The 27,093-nt window shown below is 44.4% G+C and overlaps 1 protein-coding gene across 3 annotated transcripts; it reads right to left on the bottom strand.

Moving 5' to 3' along the window:
• Positions 1–60: 60 nt before the first annotated feature.
• SLC25A15 (solute carrier family 25 member 15) lies at positions 61–27,093 on the bottom strand. Of its 3 annotated transcripts, none has more exons than XR_008663376.1 (8): positions 26,977–27,093; positions 24,103–24,227; positions 17,262–17,520; positions 10,595–10,732; positions 6,544–6,713; positions 5,274–5,432; positions 1,988–3,961; positions 61–665 (listed from the first exon to the last, which is right to left on the bottom strand). XR_008663376.1 is itself a non-coding variant. In XM_055317256.1 (8 exons), the coding sequence occupies exons 2-8, from the start codon at positions 24,155–24,157 to the stop codon at positions 3,837–3,839; spliced, it is 807 nt and encodes a 268-aa protein (XP_055173231.1). In that variant the 5' UTR covers positions 24,158–24,227; positions 26,977–27,093; the 3' UTR covers positions 1,710–3,836. The 3 variants fall into 3 exon arrangements, 2 of the variants coding, with proteins under 2 accessions (XP_055173231.1, XP_055173230.1); XM_055317256.1 differs by lacking the exon at positions 61–665 and having other exon boundaries at positions 1,710–3,961; positions 17,262–17,305; positions 17,405–17,520; XM_055317255.1 differs by lacking the exon at positions 61–665 and having other exon boundaries at positions 1,710–3,961.

Below are 27,093 nucleotides of genomic sequence, written 5' to 3'. Positions count from 1 at the left end.
ATTGAGTGAGGTTTATTACATATTTTTAGATAAGAATTCCGTGCTTTACATTTGTAATTTCAGCTAAGAAAAGTTGTTTCTATTTTCTTCCTCTACTTGTTTGTTAATAGCTTATAAATCATCAGATTGGCATCAAAACTTGTTTTAAATCCCTAGAACTGTTCCCACAAGCAGTCCCACCAGTGCTTAGGCTATATGCTTCCTTTAATTATACAGTTTTTGGGGAAGGCAAGACAAGTTTGGTAAATATAAGCAGAAGTTACTGAAGATTATCTTTTTCATAACATGACAAGTGAAGTCAAAGGAAATGTTTGCCTAGAAAAATCTAGATGATTTTAAAATCCACCCCCTCCCTTACCACAACTTCACTTACATTTAGGGAACTCTGAGAAGGAAGGTCAACTTCTCATTATAAACACTCCTTAGTCCTGGCTGCACATTCTAAGTATCTTCACTGTATCTTAATTGTCCTTATTTATGGACACGCCCTGGATGCAGATGCTCTTTTTCCTTCTAAATAGTCCTCAAGGGGGATCCCTGGGTGGCGCAGCGGCTTGGCACCTGCCTTTGGCCCAGGGCGCGATCCTGGAGACCCGGGATCGAATCCCACGTCGGGCTCCCAGTGCATGGAGCCTGCTTCTCCCTCTGCCTGTGTCTCTGCTTCTCTATCATAAAAAAATAAAAATAAAAAAAATAAAAATAAATAAATAAAATAAATAGTCCTCAAAGGGTCTTAGCTGCCAGTGCAACAGCCCACCTAAAGGCTTTTTGCTTTTCTAAGTTATTCTGCTCCCCTTCGAGGAACATGCTTTAAGTTCTTTCCATGTTCTGACTACATTACTTGCTGTAATTTGTGTCACAGAAACATGTTGTGGCTGAACAACTTGTACTGTTCCCTTGAAAATGCATGAGCCATAAGCCAGAGAGGGCAGACCAGGTGGCAGCCTTAGATAAATAGAGGGAAAATACTTTGTTGGCCATAGGAAGGAAACCCCAATTTTTAAGACTCTTGCTTTTTGAAATAAGATTATAGTTAGGATTTCTCCTCCCTAACCCTCCAAGATGCATTATGAGTTGCCACATTCTTGTGCTTTTACTCATAAGAGAATTATGGGAGTTGCCCCCTTAGAACCTGATGTAAATACTTCCTTAGACACTTCAAGAATGTTATATCAGAATGATACTGGTTTTCTCAAATGGAATTTACTACCCTGGAATAGTATTATCCGAAACTTAATAGCAACTTTTTTTTTTTTTTAAATAGAACAGCATCCTGCCATGTCAGTCCCATCACACGCCTAGCCAGGCAGAGAAGAATAATGCTAGTAGGCCAACTTTCACAATTGTAGTGTATATTTAAAAACACGTTTGTCACTTTACTTGCAGTGAAATTATTTTACATCAGGAATACTGCTGACGAAAAAAACAATGCTCAGGGGTGCCTGGGTGGCTCAGTGGTTGGGCATCTGCCTTTGGCTCAGGGCATGGTCCCAGAGTCCTGGGATAGAGCCTCACATTGGGCTCCCTGCTCAGTCTGCTTCTCCCTCTCCCTCTGCATGCACGCTTAACAAAAAGAATGCTCAAATAAATCTTAACAAAAAGAACGCTCACTGCAATAAAACCACCACCCTGAAATATTACTATACATAACTGAAACATTCCGGACAGTTGGTTCCTAGCATGTCAAGTACTTAAAACTCATCATATACTCAAATATTAGGTAAATAATTTAATGACAGAACAGAATTGCTTTAGACACGATTTCAAGTTACTGTTTTTGTCTGGAGTACAAAGCCGAAACATACAAATCGTATCCAAATACCAAACCATGAATTAAACAAACAGAATAAAAAAAACAGTAATTCCCTTGATTAAGATTTCATTCCTTACTATTCCTTTTACTTGCCTCAGATTGTTGCTATTACAGATATTTAGTTAAAACTTTAAAGGACAACATGTGAGAAGGTCCCCTGCCAACGGGCCTTACTCAGATGGGCTCACAGGCACCAGGCAGAGGCTCACAGATTCTGAAGTAATTCACTTCCTGCTGGAAGCCAGCTCCATTTTCTCTTTTGCTTCAGTCCAGGCCTGTCCAGATGAAGCACCACTCAGTAGCTGCTATTTAAGAATGGAAAGAAAAGGTAGAAAAATGGTTTTCTTTCAAGGAAAAAGCAGAGGGCAGACCAGCCACTGCTCTGGACCATCAGCAGCTCACTTCCCGGACCGTCCTGCTTTTGGCACATGGCTAGAGTTAGCACAGGGGCTCTGCAGAGAACAAAAAGCTGAAGGGAACCAGAGATTTCACTCAAGGCTTAACATTGTGCCAACAATGACAGACACACGGGACAGACATTAGCAGTGTCAGCCTGCTTGCTTTCAGCCTTATAGGCTACTTAAGAACACTTGTTACTGAGGGAGCCCCTGCTGGTCTTGGAGCAGCATGGAATGAGGAGGCTTACCTAAATGGTGACAGGAAGGATCCTCTTACACCAAGTGACCTGGGATCTTGTGGTTGCTGTTAGTGCATACATATGCCATAGCTTAATAAAATCACTGCTTATTTCATTACTTTATGAAGTCACCCCCTGTATGCAATCATCATGAAAATCCACGGACTGCCAGTACCAAATGTAAAAGGCTCCAGCACTATAAGAAACACGGCAAGCCGTTATGGATCACAAGATAAACTTAAGGGTCAGCCCCAACATCACTCACTGTGGAGGACAAGCACTATGTTCTGTCCAGTTCCATCAGAGGAGGACTTTGCCCACAAGTGCTGTCATTCAGGCACCAGACAGGGAACAAGGGCTTCTCAGCTTTGGCACTCTGCTCCCTGGAAGGGTTTCTGATTGTGGAGGCAGTGAGTGGTCCAGAGTGGATCAACAGCCCGGAGACGGTCCAAAGAAATACTCTGGAATCCTACTCAGACCAGGACCCAGAGCCAGAAACTAAGGGCTACCACCAGTCAGAGGTCTTCACAAAGCATAGTAGTATCGCCCCTTCCCCTCCAGCCTTCCCCTCAACCTAAAGCAGCCCAGCAGAGGGGAAGTTCTTTGGGAGAGAAGGGAAGCTGCCACAGGTGAAGGTCGTGCTGCTCTAGCCACACCTGACATGCAACAGGTGTAGAACATGATCCCATCTAGAAAACGAATGGCACTATTTTAACAGTAGGACATCTTGGGAAAATCCAAGGTGCTTACTCTCAACTTAAATCATAACATGGAAGCCATACCGGTACACAGGTGTGTTCTCCTCTACAAAATCTACATGGATATTTTAGTTTTCAAGCACCACAGAAAAACTTCTAAAAAACTTTAGCCTCTTAGTGCAGTACGTGTACTAAGCACATTTTAGGAGACCCTACATCTAGAATGAGTTAAGTAATCATTTATAGTCATCTCCATGAAACATGATTACCTCTGACTTTACTAGTGAGATCTGAGATTAAACATGGAACCAAATTGTGCTTTACTAACAATGTGTAACCATCCAAACTGCATGGAAACATACAGGTTTATGCCAAAGCCCTGACAGAACTATATTTAGCCTTTCAGATTATCATTAGGGCCAGCAGCTCACTCTCAATGTCCCACCAAGGACAAGTGCAGCAACTTTTCTATTTCAATACAATTACAGACAGAAATTATAGAATATAAAATAGAGCCCCTTCCATAAAGTTTAAGATTTAGGGTAGAATAAGGGAAGACCAAAAAAAAAAAAAATCAAAACTCATATGAAATCAAACTAATTCCACATTGGTCTTGTACTCCATGAAACCCTGAGATGAACTGTAGTCCTCAAATGCCTATGCTTGGAATTCAGTTCACTAGGACACTTCAGTAGGCTTCAAACTGGCTCATCATCAGCTTCCTGCTGTATTCATAGGCCAAAAACAGTGCCCCGTTGGCAGGGAACGCTCGAATCATAGTAGGCTTCAGTCCAGAATATAAGGCTGTTATTCCTAGAAGACAAAAAAGTGATCAAAGACTGAGATGCCCTTCCTTAGACCCCGTGAAGCCGCAGAGCACGAGGCTGGACACCTACAAATCCAGACAACGCACTGAACACCAACAAGTAATAGGATTTCTCTCTAGGATTCCCTGGACTAATGGGAACAGAAGAGACTCATGGAAACAAAGACAGGAGTCAGGTCTCCCAGCAAAGCTGGGTGATGCTCAGGTACTATGCACTAATCCCATGCCTGGTTCACTCCCGGTAGATATATCGAGCAGAGCAGAGGCCTCACTGGGCAGACAGAAGGAACCCCAGGGCCACAGGGGGTGGCAGCTTCACAGTATCACCTGGGAGGAAAGGACCTGGAGACATCAGGCAAAAAGCAATGGTGCTCAAGTCAGAGTCTGGTGTCTACTGCTGGTGCTGCCCAAGGTGGTTATGAAGATCCAGGTGGCTGAGGGAGGTGTAAGTACTTTGTGAGACTATGAAATGTCATGCAACTTTGGGATATGAACTTAACTGTTTTCACACACTGTGACTGTGCTCGCTCTCAAAATCAACACATCCCAAGGTATAACATGTATAGTGGATGCTGGAAGGCCAGGTCTTTACTCACTAGTGGCAGGACACTGGCTTTATACAAACATCACATAGAAAATCTTTATCCTCTTGCCTAAGTCTCAAAATTAACAACAAATCACCTTCAGAAAGTCTTAGCTTAGGGATGTGGTGCACGTTCTTTTAAGTCCCTTAGTATTTCTGTTGGAAATCATTTTCTGATACTACCTCTATTCTATAAAACAAGTGGTGCTGACCTCAAAGCATGTGGCCCCTCAGGCACAGTTTATATTGTAAAAAACTCCCTCTATGCTATTTAGAAGAATCCTGGCCCAGAAGTGAGGAATAACAACTTTTTTTTTCTTTTTCTTTTCTTTATTTTTTTTAGGAATAACAACTTTAAATATTCTTGAGAATAAGCTAAAGGGGTTTGGATACGGAAACAGCACTAGAAAAAGGATAGGAGGAGCACCTGGGTGGTTCAGTGGTTGAGTGTCTGTCTGTGGCTCAGGTTGTGATCCCAGGATCCTGGGATCGAGTCCCTCATCAGGCTCCCTGCATGGAGCCTGCTTCTCCCTCTGCCTGTGTCTCTGCCTCTCTTATGAATAAATAAAATCTTAAAATAATAAATTCTAAAAATTAAGAAAGAAAAAAGAGAGGAGACAGGGAAGAGGTACACACACGACCTCAACCTTACAAGGCTTACAGGGAAGTGACCAGTCTATGCACATCTACTCCGTTTCGGCCATGAGCAGACTCACCTTCATTTTTCACAATGCTTATAAAGGTTCCAATAAATCCTGCCTGTTTTCCAGACATGGAAAGAACCTGAATTCTGGATTTGACGCAATCCACTGGGTAAACAGCAAGCCAGAGGCAGACTCCACCAACTCCACCACTTAACATCAAAGGGACAGGGCCTAGAGGAGGAAATTAGCAAACAGCACTTTGTCTCAAGAACAGCATTTCCAGAGGTTAATGTAGTAGTGGCAACAGGGTACAAATAAAAATGCCGATGCTTGGGATGCCTCAGTGGCTGAGTCGGTTGAGTGTCTGCCTTCGGATCAGGTCAGGATCTCAGGTCATAATCCTGGGGTCCTGGAATGGAGCCCCACGTCAGCCCCCTGATTAGTGGGGAGTCTGCTTGTCCTTCTCCCTCTGCCCTAGCCCCTCTTCCATGCTTTTCTCTCAAATAAGAGCTTTTTAAAAAAATGCTAATGCTGCAAAGCACAATTCTCTGAGGAAGCAACCAAAGCTCTGAGAACACAAGGACCCATGCGGCACTGTGGTGGCACTGTCTGCCCCTCATCATGGTGGTCACTGTGGTGCTATGGGGCCCTCTTGGCCTGTCCTCCAGAGGGCTGGCTCACACAGAACCAGCAGGCCCCCAGCAACATGGCAACGCTCTACCATGGGGAATAACAACAATGGCCACTGAAACACAGGCCATGTTTTTTCCAAACTTCTCACTTGGCAGTATTTCAATATTTCAATGCCCCACAGCCCTGACTCTTCCTTTATCATGAAAACCAGAGTTGTCTTATTAATCACAATTGTTCAGCCTGGAAGCTTGCCTAATCCGAGAACAAGTCCAAAACACTGAAGGGAGGGGTTTGAGGGGAAAAAAAGTAATCATTCACACAAGCTAAACGTGAACATGGTTGTGTCAAGCAGCAAAACAGGATAAAAAAACAAAATTTTCCCCGTGCTCTGGAAACTCTCAAGATTTATTACCAAGTTTTAAGCTTATTGCAAAATGCTTCACAGGTGACTTACCCATTACTAGAGATTTCCCACAGGGAAAGTCATCTCTGTATTCTCCCTTAAAACGTTATTCCAGTAAAGATGTTTGGAATACACAGCTTCAGCCCTGCCCTAGACATTAGCATACCCAGAGGAAGGCGCCAAGGTCCTTCCCAGGCTCCAGGAACCCCAGCGAAGGGCAGGGCAGACCCCCACAGCCTCCACAATGAGCACGCCTCTGCAGGGCTGAGCCCAGCCCAGCCAGCTGCGTCACTGTGGCGCGCTTACCTAGTTCATCCTTGGATTTCCCTGATGCAAAAAACGACCTGCTCAGCTCGTAGCCTCCAAAGAAGAAGAAATAGCCGGGCACCTCTCGGAGAAGAGTGCTGGAGAGGCCATGGTAGAAGCCCAAGGGGCCGTCCTTCCTGAGGACAGTCTTCACCACAGACCAGACAGTGCTGCAAGGTGACAGGAAGCGAGCTTAGGGCAGGTGGGGGGAGGGGCGTCTCCTGCCAGTGGTGGGCCTGGCTCAGCCCTGGGCAGGGCTGATTCTAGAAACCCAGGGACCCGAATCCTGAGAATATAAGGCTTCTGCAGGGAGGAAACCTCAGAGGAGCACACGTACATTTATTTTAGGACAGCTGTTCTCACCTGAACTATCCGATGGCAATGACATTTCATTAAAGTGCACATTCATACAGAGCTGGGTGTGCCCACTGCACCTGTGGCCAAGATTTCAACAGACCGCGCCAGAACCCCATCTCAAATGGAACCACATTCACATTTCCCCAGTGTGCTGGGGATCAAGAGTACTCAGCAGAGGAGGACCTAAGAGCACACCTAGAAAAGGAGTTCCCTGGATTTTTAGAAAATCAGACCTCCTCAGGCCATAGACAAAACAATGAAGGACCTGGACTGGTGCCAACAGGACCAAGGGGACTCCCAGAGCTGCTTTTCACTAACTGCTAGGCTCACCACTGCATGCGATGCTTATTTTGTAGTACAAATGAAGCAAAAGGAAAAGTAGGAAGCACTAAGCAACACTCCTGCTGGATGACAGTTCTCCAGAAGGGGGTCTTCAGATACCTGCCCCCCAGCTTCTCCCTGTATAAGGATTCCATGAGCAGACCCTCAGAAAATATACAAATTGGACACCTGGGTGGCTCAGTGGTTGAGCGTCTGCCTTCGGCTCAGGTCATGATACCAGGTCCTGGGATAGAGTCCCAACCTGCTTCTACCTCTGCCTGTGTCTCCGCCCCTCTGTGTCCCTCATGAATATAAATATTTTAAAAATAAAGAAAATATACAAATAAATCCAACCCCCATTTGACATCAGAGAAACGTCAGTGAAAGCCAGACAAGCTCTTGATTTTGTTGGTTGCATTCTCTTGCCCTCAATAAACAAATTCCATTTGAATGTTTCAAATTTGTTTCAAAAAGTTCTTCATTTGAAAAAAAGTGCATTCCTACATTCTAGATGTCATTATCAAAGATGTCAAGGAGCCAATACCCACTTTTTTCCAACAATGAATAAGTGAAATGACAATAAGGAGCTGTCCAAATTCAGCAAGAATAAAATGGTATAATGTTTGCCCAGTTCCCAATTCCCCTCAATGACTACCCTCCTCAACCTTTCCTTCTACCTGGTGTTTACTGAAGGAATGTGTTCAGGTTCTTAGGGCTTGTTTGGTCTTGCGCTAGTGCACAGAATGAGCAAGGAGTAGATGCTATTGGAAGGTAAGACAAAGGAAATTCTTAGAAATTCTGTAGGGCAAGAAGCACTAAGAATTTAGTTCTGAGAGAGTAGATATGCAAGAATTTTTATTTCAAGCTGATCAGAGCCCTGTAGCAGTTGGAATGCATGACATTTTCTGCTTAGACCCCTCTCCTGATGGTGTGCACCATGGCAGGCTTTATCCGTCAGAAAAACAGCACCAGAAACCACATCCTTGGTGTTTAGAGAACACTTTGTCCTCACTTGGCTCTCAGCAGGTGACCTTACTTGGACCAGGGAATAATTGAGCCCCCAGTAATAAAAGTCACTTCAGAAGGCTTCGTCAGGCATCACTCATTATCCAGGTCCTTCCTGCAACTCGGCTCCCATTCGATAATGGAAATGTGACATAGTATCCAACTCAACATGATCAGCCTGCTTTCTGACCCAAGTCTTAACCCCAAGCTACCATATAACCATATACCTGTGTGGGCACTGCCACACCTAAAATATAGTCAACCAATATTTTTGTGAAAGGTGTCCATTTGCTTGTTTTTAGAGACAACAATTTCTTTAAAATACCTCATGTACAAACTGAGGATTGCTGGAGGGGAAGTGGATGGGGGATGGGGTAATTGGATGATGGACATGAAGGAAGGCACTCGCTGTAATGAGCACTGGGTGTTATATGCAACTGAAGAATCAGTAAATTCTACCCCTGGAACTAATAATACATTATATGTTAACTAAATTGAATTTAAATAAATTTTTAAAGATACTTTAAAATATTTCTAAGGGACAGGAGAGCAACTTTCTAGGTGCTGTTAATATTCTACCTCTTAGAGGCACCTGGGTGGCTCAGTGACTGACCATCTGCCTTGGGCTCTGGTTGTAATCCTGGAGTCGTGGAATCAAGTCCTGCATCAGGTTCCCTGCAGGGAGCGTGTTTCTCCCTCTGCCTGTGTGTCTGCTTCTCTATATCTCACTCATGAATATATTTTTAAAAATCTTTTTTTTTTCTATTTTAAAGATATATTTTCACAACTTTATTTGGAAAATTTTTTGAACCTACAAAAAAAGTTGCAAATATAGTGAAAGACAAACATGACAAACACCCTCATACCTCTACGTATTTAGTACCTGTTGAATTTTACATGTTTTTTTCTTTTAAAAAAATTTTTAATTCATGGGTTTTTTACTTTTTTTTTAATTCAAATTCAATTTGCCAACATATAGTAGAACACCCAGTGAAACACCGGGACGTCTGCACCCCGATGTTTATAGCAGCAATGTTCACAATAGCCAAAATAAATAAAAATCTAAAAAAAAATTCTACCTCTTAATCTGGACACTGGTTACAAACGTGTTTATGACTATCAGAACCCCACACTTATGATTTCTGTGGGTACCTTGTATTTTTTTTAAGATTTTATTTATTTATTCATGAGAGACAGAGAAAGAGAGAGAGGCAGAGACACAGGCAGAGGGAGAGGCAGGCTCCATTGCAGGGAGCCCGATGTGGGACTCAATCCCAGGACTCTGGGATCACATCCTGAGCCAAAGGCAGACGGTCAACCACTGAGCCACCCAGGTTCCCTGTCTACATTGTATTTCTATAAAAAGTTCTAGAGACTTATGCTTTTGGACCTCCTAACTATATACATTCAAACTGATTGTAGGGAATCTCAGGGGTACAGGAAACAGAGCTCTATTAGAAACCCCATCCTTACCGGAAGGATACTAATTCTGTAAATGGTCAGTTTATCTGGTTTTTCCCATCAGACTTATAGACTTTGAGTTAACCACAGTGACAAAGGCTTTAGTCAGCCAGATGTTAAGATAAATAAGTATTGAGATTAATAAAGACAATAAATTGTTTTACCATCCAAACAAATCATCTTATATACAACTGACTCATGTAACTAAAATCTGTTTCCAAGACTGAGGGGGACAGTGTTTTGACGGTTACAGGATAGCTCACAAGGGCTCTGAGGAGTGTCCTCATAACCCCAGGCCCTCTGCGGGTACATGTGAAGGATCAGGGTAGGAAGGTAAGGAAGTTATCCCAGGATCTGGGGTGATCGGCCCATGTGAAACTGGAAACAGGCATCAAATACTCATCTTGGAACCCAAATTGGTACTTATGAAGGCTCACCTCCCAGCCTCTCCACTTCCCAGGTAGTAAATATCTGCCTACAATGTTCTATTGTGGGAGCGGGGGTGGGTCCAACCCTCATAAGGTTCATTTAGAAAGCTATCCTCTGACTGGTAAGGGAAAGAGTTCTAAAAAGAGAGTATTTTGGAGTAGACCAATCTCTTTCTCTGCCACTTAGTTTTAGTACAACATAGAATTTACAAATATGTGTTGTATCAAGAAAACAGAGACCAGGGATCCCTGGGTGGCACAGTGGTTTGGCGCCTGCCTTTGGCCCAGGGCGTGATCCTGGAGACCCGGGATCGAATCCCACGTCAGGCTCCCGGTGCATGGAGCCTGCTTCTCCCTCTGCCTGTGTCTCTGCCTCTCTCTCTCTCTCTGTGACTATCATAAATAAATAAAAATTTAAAAAAAATTAAAAAAAAAAAAAGAAAACAGAGACCCAAAGTCTGTGCCCAAGCAGTGCTTACTTCTGGCTGTTGGCTATCTTTCCCGACGATGCCATCTCATGCATGGTCTGCAGCCGGCACTTCACAAGCTCAGTGGGGCAGAGTACCAGAGCTGCAAAGGCAGAGGCAAAGGAACCAGCAGCTGCATTCTGCAGATCACTGGAAGGAAACAAGCACAGGAGTCAGGTTACTCATTCATTCAGCTCTCACCATGCAAAGCACTCAGCTGGGTGAGGGAGAGCAAGGATCAAAGGAGATGAACATTTCCTGAGTTCCAAGAACTTGCACACCCAGTTTCATCTAAGGATCCCACAGACTGGGCAGCCCGGGTGGCTCAGCGGTTTAGCGCCACCCTCAGTCGAGGGCGTGATCCTGGAGACCCGGGATCAAGACCCACGTCGGGCTCCCTGCATGGAGCCTGCTTCTCCCTCTGCCTGTGTCTCTGCCTCTCTCTCTCTCTCTCTCTCTCTCTCTCTCTCTCTCTCTGTATTCTCATGAATAAATAAATAAAATCTTTAAAAAAAAAAAAAAAGGATCCCACAGACTTATGAGGCGGACACCGACACCCCAATTTTCATGTGGAAAACCAATGCATAGAATACATGATGCACAGAGCACCTGGGTGGCTCAGTGGGTTAAGTGCCTGCCTTCAGCTCAAGCATGATCCCAGGGTCCTAGTATCAAGCTCTGCATCAGGCTCTCAGCAGAGCACCTGCTTCTGCTGCTCCCTCTCAGTTCCCTCTGCTTCCTGCTCTCCCTGCTTGTACTCTGTCAAATAAATAAAATGTTAAAAAAAAAAAAAAAAAGGACACCTGAGTGGCTTAGTGAGGGGTTTAGCACCTGCCTTCGGCCCAGGGCATGATCCTAGAGATTTTTTTTAAATCTTAAGAGAGATAAAAGACTCCACCCCAAGATTGCTAGAACTCATACAGCAATTTGGCAGTGTGGCAGGATACAAAATCAATGCCCAGAAGTCACTGGCATTTCTATACACTAACAATGAGACTGAAGAAAGAGAAATTAAGGAGTCAATCCCATTTACAATTGCACCCAAAAGCATAAGATACTTAGGAATAAACCTAACCAAAGAGGTAAAGGATCTATACCCTAAAAACAACTGAACACTTCTGAAAGAAATTGAGGAAGACACAAAGAGATGGAAAAATATTCCATGCTCATGGATTGGCAGAATTAATATTGTGAAAATGTCAATGTTCCCAGGGCAATTTACACGTTTAATGCAATCCCTATCAAAATACCATGGACTTTCTTCAGAGAGTTAGAACAAATTATTTTAAGATTTGTGTGGAATCAGAAAAGACCCCCAATAGCCAGGGGAATTTTAAAAAAGAAAACCATATCTGGGGACATCACAATGCCAGATTTCAGGTTGTACTACAAAGCTGTGGTCATCAAGACAGTGTGGTACTGGCACAAACACAGACACATAGATCAATGGAACAGAATAGAGAACCCAGAAGTGGACCCTGAACTTTATGGTCAACTAATATTCGATAAAGGAGGAAAGACTATCCCCTGGAAGAAAGACAGTCTCTTCAATAAATGGTGCTGGGAAAATTGGACATCCACATGCAGAAGAATGAACCTAGACCACTCTCTTACACCAGACACAAAGATAAACTCAAAATGGATGAAAGATCTAAATGTGAGACAAGATTCCATCAAAATCCTAGAGGAGAACACAGGCAACACCCTTTTTGAACTCGGCCACAGTGACTTCTTGCAAGATACATCCACGAAGGCAAAAGGAACAAAAACAAAAATGAATTATTGGGACTTCATCCAGATAAGAAGCTTCTGCACAGCAAAAGAAACAGTCAAGAAAACTCAAAGACAACCTACAGAATGGGAGAAGATATTTGCAAATAACATATCAGATAAAGGGCTAGTTTCCAAAATCTATAAAGAACTTATTAAACTCAACACCAAAGAAACAATCCAATCATGAAATGGGCAAAAGACATGAAGAGAAATCTCACAGAGGAAGACATAGACATGGCCAACATGCACATGAGAAAATGCTCCGCATCACTTGCCATCAGGGAAATACAAATCAAAACCACAATGAGATACCACCTCACACCAGTGAGAATGGGGAAAATTAACAAGGCAGGAAACAACAAATGTTGGAGAGGATGCGGAGAAAAGGGAACCCTCTTACACTGTTGGTGGGAATGTGAACTGGTGCAGCCACTCTGGAAAACTGTGTGGAGGTTCCTCAAAGAGTTAAAAATAGATCTGCCCTACGACCCAGCAATTGCACTGTTGGGGATTTACCCCAAAGATACAGATGCAATGAAACACTGGGACACCTGCACCCCGATGTTTATAGCAGCCCTGTCCACAATAGCCAAACTATGGAAGGAGCCTCGGTGTCCATCAAAAGATGAATGGATAAAGAAGATGTGGTTTATGTATACAATGGAATATTACTCAGCCATTAGAAACGACAAATACCCACCATTTGCTTCGAGGTGGATGGAACTGGAGGGTTTTATGCTGAGTGAAATAAGTCAATCGGAGAAGGACAAACATTATATGGTCTCATTCATTTGGGGAATATAAATAATAGTGAAAAGGAATAAAGGGGAAAGAAGAAAAAATGTGTGGGAAATATCAGAAAGGGAGACAGAACATGAAAGACTCCTAACTCTGGGAAACAAACTAGGGGTGGTGGAAAGGGAGGTGGGCAGGGGGTGGGGGTGACTGGGTGGCAGGCACTGAGGTGGGCACTTGACGGGATGAGCACTGGGTGTTATTCTGAATGTTGACAAATTGAACACCAATAAAAAATAAATTATAAAAAAATAAATTTATTTTAAAAATCTTGAGATATATTTTTATATATATTTTATTTTTACATATATTTTATTTTTATATATTTTTTATTTATATTTATATTTTTATATTTTGTATTTTTATTTTTATTTATAGTCACACCACTACTAAGTGGCAATGCTACGATTCAAACCCAGGTCTGACTGCAAAATCTATGCTCCTCTTATTAGTCATAGGTGCTATGCACAGAATGTATCCCCCATCACTAAATCTCTATGCTGATGCCTTAACCCCCCAGTGTGCTGGCATTCGGAGGGGACCTCTGGGGGATAACTATGTTTAAATGAGGTCGTGAGGGTAGAACTGGCCATGATGGGATTAGCATCCCCCTATAAGAGACCACTGATCTCTCTCCACCCTTTGAGAACACAGCCAGAAGTTGTCCCTCTGTAAATCAGGAAATGGGCCCTCACCAGATACCAAACCAACCAGTACCATGGATCTTAGACTTTCTGGTCTCCAAAACTGTGAGAAACAAACGTTTAAGCCACCCAGTTGACAGTACTCTGTCATAGCAGCCAGAGCTAAGACACAGTGATATACAAAACCAAAAAAGATCTGGAGAAAAAGATCACCCATACTCCCCTCCCCCTCCAAGACACACATCAATACTTGAGCATATCTGCCACTAAGCTTTATAAAATAAGCTTTTGAGGCCATCCCTGCATGCCCAAAATCCAACCCGAAGCAACCAGATGTGTAATGTGACTGTTGTAGATGAAAGTCCAGGATAAATTTTTTTTTTTTCAGGATAAATTTTTAACCAAAAAGCCGCTCATTGCAAAAAGATTTCCCAGTTCCACTGATGACCTCCTGACCTCAGCAACAGAGGGCACTAAGAGGGTGCAACAGTGGTGGGGGGTGGGGCATGGGGGAGGCCAGTTCCCATCAGCAAGTTCAGTGCCTGCAGGTAAAATGGCTAAATCAGGAATCTAAATGGAGGAACTAATGCATATAAATACAACCAAAAGTATTCATTTCGCCTCAAGAGGGTTTGGTACTACCAGCCACCACCACCAGCAGGGCTGTGAAAATGAGGTCCAATCAGAGTTCAGTATGAGGAAAAGTCTGAAAAATCAAATGTGAACTCAGGGAATTCTTCCCCAAGTGTTCATGAGGGTCAGAAAACAAGATCCCTTCCAATTCAGGACCGTGTTCTGTCACAGGAACATGGCTGGCAGGGCTTGAGGTTGGACAGGAAGGAGCAAGCTGCTCAAAGCAGGACTACTGGCTCCCGACTCTAACTTGTTCACTGCCAGCAGCCCACTATCACCAACCACCAGGATGACACCCAGGATGATTGCCCTGGTAGAGAGGGCACCTCACAATTTTTCCCCAAACCATGACCAAAAGCCTAGTAGACCTAACATTCAACTGTCCTAGAGTTAAACAGTTATAGTAAACTGATATCAGACGTTAGTATAAAGTTGACGGTTGCCTCCAATCTTAGCCCCAGTCTTCTATTCCCTTCCCTGAGATGAAGGGTGAGTGCCTGGGACTAGCTGGCCTGCTACACACCCCAGTCCCAAAAGAGTTGGCTGGGAACAAGGCTCTCTCTTCCAGGAGAAGACCTCTGCTTATAGTATGGACTTGCTATTCATTTTAGAGAATTAGGTATCAGACCATTACTTGGCAGGAACCAGACACACGACTGTACTTGCCCTCAGCTTCTGCATACAGAAACTGTCCAGCAGTTCACACTGTTCCTTCCCTTCCTGCTTCACTCCTACTTAGCTGCTTGTCAAAACCAAAGATTAAAGTGGTTTCTGTGGTCTCTCAGCCAGCCTGCGGATCCACAATTTGTCTCCCTCAGGGACTCTCCAACTCGCTGACCGGCAACAGTGAATGAGGGTCATTAGCCAGAGGTGCCAAGTCTGTTGGAACAGAGGTGGCATCAGTAAATGTGGACATCTACTCAACCTCAGATGCTGTAACGAGTCAGCCACCTGAATGAATACCAACCAAGTTGTTCTAGTGCAGCAACAAGGCCAAATCAGATCTGCAGTGGACTTTGGCTCTCTAATAAATACGCTTGTCTACCAGGGCACTAAATGAGGGGCATGGGGCCCCAGGCTGCACCTGCAGTAGAGGCGTTCAGACCCAGAACTGAAACTGCAGCAGGTGTAGAAGCACATTTGGTAAGGAACAACTAACTGTCACCCATTCAACAAACATGTACTCAAACACTCCTGAGGTCAAAGGAACACACTACCGGGGGTGGCATTCAACCAAGGACAGATAAATATTTACGGGGTTATTGCTGAAATTCACAGCAGGATCATCCAAGCAGTGCTTTCCTTTTACTGACTCTACTTACTACTCTTTCTTCTACATCTGACCCCTCCCACATAGTCCAGAGCCCCAACTCTGATCTTACAGAAAGAGTACTGGACAGAGACTCAGAAGACTGGCTTTGGGTCTTGCTCTTGGTTGTGAACTCAGACAACAGTATCCTAAGCATGCCAGTTTTCTGCACTTCAGAGTCTCCAACTATAAGACAGGTGACACCACAGGCTCGGCTGCTCACACAGGACCATGATGAGGGCTAACCAACACAGGAAGGCCATGGGTGTCACAGCTCTGTAAGCTCTAAGATAGCACTGCCCCACCAGGTAATAAGCAAACACTGCCCTGCAGGATGAAGACGCCGCCATCCCCCATGCCACAAGGATCAAAGAAGAGGATACCAGGTTAGGCCAAGTCAAACAGGATGGCTTCCTGGCTGCAGGACTTCCTCCAGGACCTCACATGGCTGCTTGCTGTGCCCATCTTCTCTGCAAGGCATCCTCCTCTAGGAATTCTGCGAGGGACCTAAACCTCTCATCTCCTCCCAGAGAAGGTCTCCCCCTTGACTGGGAACAGTGGCAATCGCTACGGTCTTCTTTCCATCCATCTCTATCATTAGATCCCACACTCTCCTGGTTGGCCTCCTGCTCCTTTCTTTACTTCCTCCTCTTCTTTGTGACCCTTCTGTGCTGGAAGGTCCTAGAATCTGTATGCAGTCCCTCTATGAGTGCTATCTTCCTAGGTGATTTCATCCAGTCCCAAGCTTTTAGAAAACAAATTCCATCCATGAAGATACAGTTCTGCCCATAAAAGGGCACATCTTTAAGACGAGGCACCTCCAGAGAATATTTCTGTACAAAAGGGGCCTGTGCAACCTGAGTTGCAATAGGGTTTCCAATTCCTACCAGAACTAGGTCTACCAGATGGCGGTCTACCCTTTGCAACCGTGAAGCTGATAGGATTTTAAAGGACTTAAAATAAATCAACATTCAAAAAGGGATGGCTACACATCCCAGTGGTTCCTAAATTCTTTTTAGTCTCTGTACAAATAAATATCCAAGGGATGACTGCATACAAGCCAAAGTCGGAGGTTTGGGCTGACTTGGCCAAACAGTAGGTTTATCTGCATCTGCACAGATGCTTCCAACTCTTCCTAAAATTCCAAGTTTTTCTTAAGCCTATCTGGCTCAGGCAAATTCTTCCAATCCTCTGCATTTTGCTGATTAAGTGGAAGCCAAACCTCAGCTCATAACTTGCATCTATGGCTCCAGTCCAGCACTCATGCCCACAAGACAAGTAGTACCACCAGCAGCATCCGAAAAGCAGCTCTCTGAAGCATACTGACACGTAAGGGGGAGCTCATTCTCCATGGTACATTACAACCCTTCTGCATAATACCAGTTTTCCAAGTTTAATATGATGAGAACATAAGACTTCATGACAAGAAAGGGGCTATTTAAAAAAAGGAAACATTCTTCCGATAAGATAACATAAAACTCTTGACTATGTAAGTGTTGTCTTTTTAAACAAACCGAAAACTCACCTCAGCTTGGCCTGCTTTTCCAATCCAACCACTTTCCGCACCACCTGTTGGCAGAAGCCGTAGCACATGAAGAGGACAGAGTTCTCGGCGATATTGGCAATCAACGCTGGGCTGGTCCCCTTGTAGAAGCCCCGGAAGCCCACCTGTGAGTATGTCTTCAGGCAGCAGTCGGTGAGGCCCCTGTACAGGTCGGGGAATGTCTGCATCTTCACTTTCAGTGTGTCAAAGGGCTGCCCAGTCAGTACACATGCTGTGCCCCCTAAAACCAGGACAGAATTCTTCTCCAGCACAAGTCGATGTGTGTTAGAATGTAGATTCAAATACCCGAGGAAAAGAAAGATAATCAGCCTCCCCAGGGCTTGCTTCTGTTTCAGTTCATTTCTACCTCTTTCCCCCCAAAGCTTCTAGCCCAGTCCAGTGAACAAAGCGTCCCTAGTATGCCTGGAGCACCGAGCTCCAGTCCTGAAGGGGCCTGCACTCAGCAAGAGAGACAGACGTGGTTTGACAGTAAAAGCCACAGGATGCAAAAGTATGGTGTGTGTTCTGGGGTGTTAGCATTTTCACCATTGAGTATGATGTGGGTTTTTCATATATGGCCTTTGCGATATTGAGGTATGTTCCTCTAAACTTTCCTGAGAATTTTTTTTTCATTAACAGATGTTGTATTTTGTCAAATGCTTCTCTGCATTTACTGAGATGATCATATATATGGTTTTATCCTTGTTAATATGGTGTATCCCATTGATTGATTTCAAAATATTGAAACATCCTTGCATCCCTGAAATCCTGCTTGATCTTGCTCTAAAGGATTTTTTTTTTTTTACTGTATCATTGAATGCCATTTACTAATATTTTTTGTTGAAGGGGATTTTTTGCATCTATGTTTGTCAGAGATATTGGCTTGCAGTTTTTTTTATAGTGTCTTCATTAGAAGATGAAGGAGTAATATTCATCTTGGCAACAACTGGACATTAGTAAGCAATGGAGTAACATCTTCAACATTCTAAGGGAAAATGATTTTGAACCTAAATTTCTATACCAAGTTAAATTAGCATGTAAGCATTAAGCATGGTGAAGGATCTCTTCCGATATGCCCCATCAAATTTACCAGCCAAAAATCATTTAAGAATTACTAAAAGATACATTCCCATAAAACAAAAAAAGAAAAGGAGGAAGATACAGAATTCAAGAAAAAAATGGATAAAACTAATAGATTCAATGCATGTAACTGGGGAGGAGACTGGTGATGGCTTGAGCTTTCTATTTGTTGAAGAGGTAAATACTGTTGAGCCAGAGAAGACAAAGAACTTGGAGACTCCGGAAGAAGAGTCTTCAGAGTGGAAGGAAAAACAAACCCTCAGGGAAGAAGCCTCAGAGACAGAAGAGGAGGGTGGAAAGGCCTGAGGAGGAGGGCAAGAGAGGCCTGAGGAAGAGGGGGGAGAGGCCTGAAGGCTAGAGGAAAGAGAAGACACTTTAGTATTATGTAACGAACAGGATCTAACCTACCAAAGTCATACTGTGGTAAATACAAAGCATGGAGTTGAGGAAATAACCAAAAATGCCTTGGAGATTATTTTAATTAAAGAGGGAGAAGATTCTGAGCCACAGGAGGAAGATAGTTCAGAGTGGGAAATGGAAATAATTTCATTGTGCGGGGAGGAGAGGACTCTGAAGCAGAACATGTAAAGACCGCCTCCCAGACTGAGAAAAGAGAGGCCTCAAAAGTAGACTTAAAGGAAAGAAATTGTCTCTAGTTATGTGGTTTGGGAGTCTGAGGAAAAAAAATTGCCAAAATGTTGGATAGAAAAAAAAAAAAAACAATAAAGAGGAAACAGCTATGCTCATAAATCAAGGAGTTGGGATAGTATGTTCGGCGTCTCTCCCTCAAAGTCACTAGAGCTACGTTCTGATAAACAGAAAAGGCATCTATGTACAAATTTGAGTATTCCATGAGAAATCACTACACTTTTAAGGAAAACTAAGAGAGATACAAAACTCTGCAAAAGAGGAGCCAACATCTAAAGAAACAGACTTAAAATAAGAAAACTTTACCAGAAGTAATTAATAACTTCAGAAAGATACAAGAGATTAGAAATAAAAATCATACAGAAGTCTTAGAAATAAAAAACTCAATAGATGCTCAGAATAGACATACTTGAAGAGACAAGAGACAATCTAGAAGATTGACTTGAGGAAATCTCTAAGGATACAATGTAAATGGCCAAACAGTTAATAAAGATCAAGAGACAGGATAGATCCAGAAGTTCCAACATCCATTTGACAGGAATTCCAGCAAAAAATAAAGGGAATGGAGCAGAGAAAATAAAATTAAGGAAATGATTGAAAAAATTTTCCAGAACTAAACAAAGATTCAAGTCTTGAGATTGTCAGTACTTACCCAGTACCTAGTAAGATTGATGAAAAGAGACTCACTCCTAGAAATCTAGGAATCCCAAAGATAAAAATATAACGGCTTCCAGAAAAAGAGAGAGCCTACAGAGGAGCAAGAATCAGGTTGGCAGATTTATCATTAGATACTCTGGATGCTAGAAGTAAATGGGGACAGGATCATAAAAGTTCTACAGGGAGGTTTTAACCTTAGAATCCTACATCCAACCAAAGTGGCATCTGATTTTGAAGGTAAAACAAAGACATTTTTTGATACTAAAGAATTCGGTTTATTTCTTGCATACCCTTTGAAAGAATTACTGCAAGATATATTTTAGCTATCTAGGGTGACCCTAAACACATACACATTATATATATTATCTTCCTTCCACACCAAAAATCAACAAGGAAAACAGGAAAATAAAATGCCACGTATCTACCTAGATAGATAAACAGCTAACAGTGTTAGGGGACTAGGGGAAAGGAAGGTTACAGATACTGCCTAAATGTTGGTAAAGTAAAAGAGGGTGTTAAAATTAATCAGGGAGCTTGGGTGACTGAATTGGTTAAGCGTTTGCCTTCAGCTCAGGTCATGATCCCAGCGTCCTGGAATCCAAGCCCTGTGTCAGGCTCCCTAGTTTGTGGGGAGCCTGCTTCTCCCTCTGCCTACCAGTAGCTCTCCCTGCTTGTGCTGTCAAGTAAATATAATATTTTTTTAAAAATTAATGTTAACCATCATAGCTTGTGTTGGAGTCTACTTTCTAAACTATGAGGGGGAAAGAGGGTATCAGTCAATATAACCATAGACAAGAAGAGGTGGGGTGAAAGTAATAGAAAAGCACAGGTTAAAAGATGGCAGGAAAGAAAAATGCAAAACTGGAACTCTTATCAAGAAAAGGGTAATTTTATCATCTCTACTGATGTGAATCTTGCCACTTTATAGTAAACCTCTTCCTTTAAAAAAAAAAATATATATATATATACTTCAAAGCTGTAGTAATCAAAATAGTATGGTACTGGCACCAAAACAGACACATAGATCAACAGAACAGAATAGAGAGCCCAGAAATAAACCCAAACTTACAGGGTCAATTATTCCACAACAAAGAAGGCAGGCATATATATGCAATGGGGAAAAGACAGTCTCTTCTATAAACCGTGCTGGGAAAACTGCACAGCTACATGCAAAAAAAAGAAACTGGGCTACTTCCTTCACCATACACAAAAATGAACTCAAAATGGATTGAAAACCTAAATGTGAGACCTGAAACCATACAACTCCTAGAAGAAAATACAGGCAGTAAGCCCTCTTGACATTGGCCTAGCAACATTTTTCTAGATATGTCTCCTAAAGTAACAAAAGCAAATATAAACTATTGGGACTACACTAAAATAAAAAAAGCTTTTCCACAGTAAAGGAAACCAATAAAACAAAAAGACCACCTACTGAATGGGAGAGGATATTTGCAAATAATGTTTCTGATAAAGGGTTAATATTCAAAATTATATATAAAGAACTTCAACTCAACACCAAAAAAAAAAAAAAAATTAAAAAAAAAAAAACACATTCTGATGAAAAATACAGGCAGAGGACCTAAAGAGATGTTCTTCTAAAGAAGATATCCAGATGGCCAACAGAAACATAAATTTTGGTATGAGGGGATAAATGTGAATGGTCTCAAATGTCACATTCAGAAATTAACACTAGTTAAGGCACATAGCAACAGAGCAGTCAAAGCAGGCAGTGTGTTATTTTATAATTGTCAACTACTGTATCTTAAAGGGAGACCAAGTTTCCTCATTAAGGCAATTTAACTTTAGAGCTCCACACTACTCATTTCAATATTTTCCAATTACCTATCTTCTTTAAATCCTCTCCCATCCTAGCTGCTTAGAATTTCTGGAATTTCTTTCCTGGAATTTCTCCTCTACTAGCTGCAGACAGGCATGACAGCTTCCCAGTACTTTATAGTAGATGAACTGGACCAAAAACCTGCCATATGGGAGAAGTTTGTTTCAAAGAAAAGGAAGGATACAGAAAAGAACATATGTATCTAACCTATATCACCACAGGCCACGATGGTCCAATGTCCCAACCTAGACAGCTGAGCCTCAGGGGCTTCAGACTAATCTCCACCCCCAAGAGTGCTGTTGGCCCATTACATAGTATTAAAGACAACAACAGGACTGGTCAAGGAACCAAGCAACCAATGTCCTAGCCCTGTCCTGACATCAACTAGCTGTGCAATCACTGACAAATCCACTGTCCATCTCCAGGTCTCCTTTCTACATATACAGTGCGCATTAGAGCCAACAGTCTCTAAAGGCCCTTCTAGCTTCATCATTGAGAGACTGAGACCCCTCCAAAGCGGGGCTCTGGCTTCCTGTTAGCATTCCATGCATCTCCCAGTAGAAATTCTCAGGTCACTAACAGGAGCCTCCTCTGCCAGCACCATGGAAGAGACTCTAACTTAGTTTAAAGCATGGACACCCCCCCCTAAATAAATAAATAAATAATAATAATAATAATAATAATAATAAAGCATGGACCCCTGCAAAGGAGCCTTCTCTCCTCCAAAGTTAGAGGATGCAGGACAATGCTATAGCAGTGAGGGGTGACCCTCTGTTACCACTGCAGGAAGAAATCCCATCTAGTCATCAGGAGAATTAAATGCCATATGTTTTCTGGCCCAAAACATATCAGTACTATTGGGGGAAAAAAAAAAGGAACATGTATACCAGCAAATACCCTACACAGTGGACTCCCAACAATAAATAGTCTTGCAATTTGTATACTTAAAATTCACCGTAGGGGCACCTGGGTGGCTTAGCGTCTGCCTTTGGCTCAGGTTATGATCCCGGGGTCCTAGGAACAAGGCCCACATTGGGCTCCCCGCTCAGTGGGAAGCCTGCTCCTGCTTCTCCCTTTCCCCCTACCTTGTGTTCTGGGTCTCTCTCAAATACATAAAATCTATAAAAAATAATAAAATTCACTGTAAAGTATATATGTGGCACCCAAATACCTGTCACACAGAAATGCCTTTCTAGGGAAAAGAAAATTCTGTCACAACAGATTCTACATCTTTGGCAGACTCACTGAGGGACATTTAATTTCAAAAGTCGAGAATCTCTCATGTGGTTAAATACCCTCTTGTGGGAAAAACTGAGCCTAGAGCATTCTCTGGACTGGTAAGAGGGTGCCAGAGGTCGACAAATGGGTCCGCCATTCCCATGGTCAGTGCCTTCGCAATGTGGCACACGGTTGGGGGTGGTGATGGTACATGTGGCCTAAGGGCTGCAGCTGGGTAAGAGACTGACCTAAGGCATTCGGCAGACAAGAAGCCAGCAGGGCAAAACCTAGGCAGCCCTTAGTTTTTCCTACAACTGGGCCAAGACACTCCTGTGGTCTCTAACCTGGGAGCTAGTGCCTGCACTTCTTACTAGTGTAATGCACTGTCTGTAGCCTTTCTCACTAGCCTACCTTGGTTGACCTTTGGTTCACCAGAAAATACTTTGTTCTCTGAACTGGGACTTCTTTTTATCCAATTAAGGGAATGACAGGATGACAGGTGGTGGCCCTCTGACTGCACTCGATCCACTGACCCAGGAGGTCCTACTGGATAAGAGGACAATGGCCACCGCCCCTCTGGCCTCTCCACGCCTAGGAGCTGTGACCCTGATAAGAATCAGTATAAGGGGCAAGGGTAAACCAGGGTTTTCATCTGAGAAATGTAAGCATTACAGCATTCTTCTGGCTCTAAAATAATGCAGGAACCTAGAAAACCAAGTTACTATCCATACACTTCCAGTTACTGACCTCAGGCTAAGTAAAGGTAATCTTTCTAAAAAGAGGCCTATGTGTTTCAAGCACTTCCCAGGAGTGCTTACCTGTGCCCTATGAGGCTGCAGTCTGTCCTGGGGCTCAACCCCTTCCCAGCCCACCATTCCCTGGCAAATTCTAGGGCCTCTCCTTTCCTTTCAGGGCTTTAGATATCACCAAATACCAGTCTCATTTACCAAAGACATTTCTAAAGGGTGTCCTCCTTTCTTTCCTTGGCAGTAATAAGGACAGTAACTAGAACTTCCCTGGAGAGATGGCACAGTGTGATTCTTGACAACAAGGGCTCTCTAGACTGCCAGGCTTGGAATAAAACCCGTCACCTGCATACTCCAGCGTGTGACAATAGACAAATGAGTTCAGCTCTGAGCTGTGAGGTGTTCCAGCTGTAAACTGACAATATTCCCACATTGACTCAAGAGTTTTCTATAAAGGAACTACTCTACCTTCTACTGTTCTTGGAACATAATATTATATTTCCATTAAATGGATTCACTCCAAGGTGAAAGCATGTTGCTTCTGGAGTGGCAAAGGTAGTATTTTCACCACCCTTTCGCTGGATCTCATTTGTAGCAGTACTTGAAAAAGAGAAGATGGGGTTTCCCCTGGAATTACCTGCAGCCCCTGCTGTGAGGTCAATGGCAGCTTGGATAGCAGGATTGGGCTTCATGTTCGCCCACTCCTCTGCTGGGCTCCGTGGAAGGCAACTCTCTGGAACTTATGACAGGTGTCTCATATCCCTGAAAGGAGAGAAGAGGAGAGCTCACCATCAGTGGGGCCTCTGCAGCCTCCCTTTCTCTAGAACAGCCGCCCAGTTACTGGGACCTCAACTTCTGGGAGCTCTACATTTCTCCAAAGAAAGGCGGTCAAGATGTCAGTGGAGCCTATCAACTGGCATCCCCTTCTCCCTGCCCATTATCTCCCCATAAAAATCTCTCAAGTCATAAACCTTCCCTGAGTATCAAAGCTACAGCCACTGGTAGGGGGCATGTCAACTGTCTTTCTGAAAAACTTAACAAATGAATGCCAAATGCCAGATACCCAAGGCATATCAAACTAGTTTTTCAGAGGCCTAATTGGAACTCTGAGTCAATTAGGTCAGTTCTAAATTCACACAGAAGCCTGTGTCCCCAATAGGAGGTCACAAAACAGAAGTCTGGAAAGGAACGGAGAAGAGGCTCTGCAAAGTGACACATGGTGGGGGGGGGGGGTCTGAATGCCTACTCTGCCACCAGCAGGGTGGGCCCCTAAAGCTGGGAGTCTCCACATATAAAAGGTGAAGAAGTATTATAATACAAAGGCAATCACAAATAGCCACGTGAGACAGATGTTCTTATAACTACAGAACACAGCACCAAATGTTACTAATTGTCAGAGTCCTCTCTAGAACTTCTCAACCATAAACGTGTACACTAATCACATGGAGACCTTGTTAAAATAGAGATTCTGATGTGATGAGCCTCAGGTGGGACCAGAAACCCTGTCAGTCATGACAAGCTCCCAGATGAGGCTGATAATGACTGGCCACCAACCACATTTTGAGAAGCAACACTTGGTCCACTGTGTCCTAAATTTGATAAGAACTACTGGGATGCCTATGAAATATTCAAATAAGCCACTCTCCTAGTGATCTTGATTCAGCATGTTTGAGCTCGAGCCTAAAAAGTTTGGGAGGGGATCCCTGGGTGGCTCAGCGGTTTAGCGCCTGACTTTGGCCCAGGGCGTGATCCTGGTGTCCCAGGATCGAATCCCACGTCAGGCTCCTGGCATGGAACCTGCTTCTCCCTCCTCCTGTGTCTCTGCCTCTCTATGTCTATCATAAATAATAAATAAATCTTAAAAAAAAAAAAAAGTTTGGGAAAACTAGAGTCTACTCCTCTACCTTTAGACAAAACTCAACTATTGCAGAGGAATGGACTTTATAAATATGGATTTTTTTAAAAAATGAAAGACGGTTCATTAGCAGAATATTAAGATAATTCAACAACCAATTCTGGTTGGTTTTTCAGAGTATGTGAGTGACTTATGCATGAGTAAGGAAGTGCAATCTTTAGTCTTCACACTAAAGACCTTTGTGCTCCCACTGGAGCCACCTCTCAGAAGGGGGGTGGGCTGGTTGGATCAATGTCAACCTAAACATCAGCAGAAAGAAAAAATCATGCACTGAGAAGTTTGGCCACTTGACACGTTGCCAACGACCAGACACCAAGAATCTTGCTTTCCTTACAAAACACTGTAAAACCAGCAACCACAAAGGCAGTCCTGGACTTGCAAAAGCAACTAAGTGAACCAGACAAGACATGGATTTTATGTTATCGACAGGACTGGAGAGGCAAAATCAATAACTCGGCGTTGAGAAGGTCATGGCCATCCTGCACCTAGAGAAGGATAGGAGGGTCCTAATCCAAACTCCCTTTTCCACGTGGAAAACTGAGGCCAGAAGGCATGAGCTCTTCCAAGGTCATACAAGTAGTGGATTCAACTCGTCTTGCCTTTTGGGTCTCTGCCTACCAACCAATACCTAACTCCTGACCACAACCAAAAACACCCAACCGTGCATTTTAAAGGAAAAGCGGAGGCAAGTGGGGAGAGTCACCCAGGATGTAAGCAAAGTGGCTTCTCCACGCGTTCAATTCTTTGGACGTGTAACATTTCCTGATCAGAAAGGCCTGGGTCGCACCGTGTCGTCAGAGTGAATCCAACCCCTTCAGACAAGCCGAACTTAAACACCGCGAACCCCACAGGGACGACTTTCGGAATTGTTGGGGCAACAGCGGCGGGGACTAAAACTCGGAAGGTGAGGGCAACTGACCAAAATTCTTGAGTGGCTTAAGGAGGCTTCCGGAGGGCTTGAAAAATACAGACGGCTCGGGGCAGTAGGCCGGCCCGGGGGGGGGGGGGGGGGGTAAAGCTCACCCCCCCCCCAGCCAGGTGGGGAGAAAAGCGGAGTCCCCTCGGCGTCCCTGCCCCTCCCGCGGGGGCGCGCGCGGGCCCGGCGACCCGGGAGACCCGCAGCGCCGCCAACCGCGCGGCGAGGGCCTGGGGAACGCCGCGAAGCAGCCTCCCCGCCGGGGACTTCCACGCCGGGGGCACCCGCCGCCGAGAGGCCAGCCTCGGGCCGCGGGGCCCAGCCCGCCGGCCGCCGAGACGCTCCTGCTGCGGGGCTCCGGGCCGGCGGGCGCAGGGGCCGCTCTGAGGCCGCCTCCGACTTCCTCTCCGCGGCCTCACCGTGCGCGAGGCAGCCCCGCAACCCGCGAGCGTCCCCGGTCCCGGGCGCCCCGCCCCGGAGGCCGAGACACTCGGGGCCCTCGGAGGACGACCCTCCGCAGCACGTGCGCGCCGCCGGCCGGGGCTCGCCGGAGACTGGCGACAAGAAGACGGGCGGAGCCAGCCCCCGGCCCCCCGGCCCCCGCCCCCCGGGAAGCTCCCGCCGCCCCTCCTCCCCGCGGGCCCCCCGCAGCCCGGAGCACCGGCCGGGGCTGCGCTCACCACCACGCCAGCCGGCCGCGTCCCGCTCGGGGTCAAGCGCGGGCTCTCGGCGCTGCCTCCGCGGCCCGGGCGGCCGCTTAACACCCACGTCGGCCGCAGGCCGGCCCCCCGCCCGGC

This window comes from Nyctereutes procyonoides, unplaced genomic scaffold (genome assembly GCF_905146905.1).
Source record: "Nyctereutes procyonoides isolate TBG_1078 unplaced genomic scaffold, NYPRO_anot_genome, whole genome shotgun sequence".
Classification (NCBI taxonomy): domain Eukaryota; kingdom Metazoa; phylum Chordata; class Mammalia; order Carnivora; family Canidae; genus Nyctereutes; species Nyctereutes procyonoides.
This window is presented reverse-complemented; position numbering and strand designations above follow the sequence as displayed.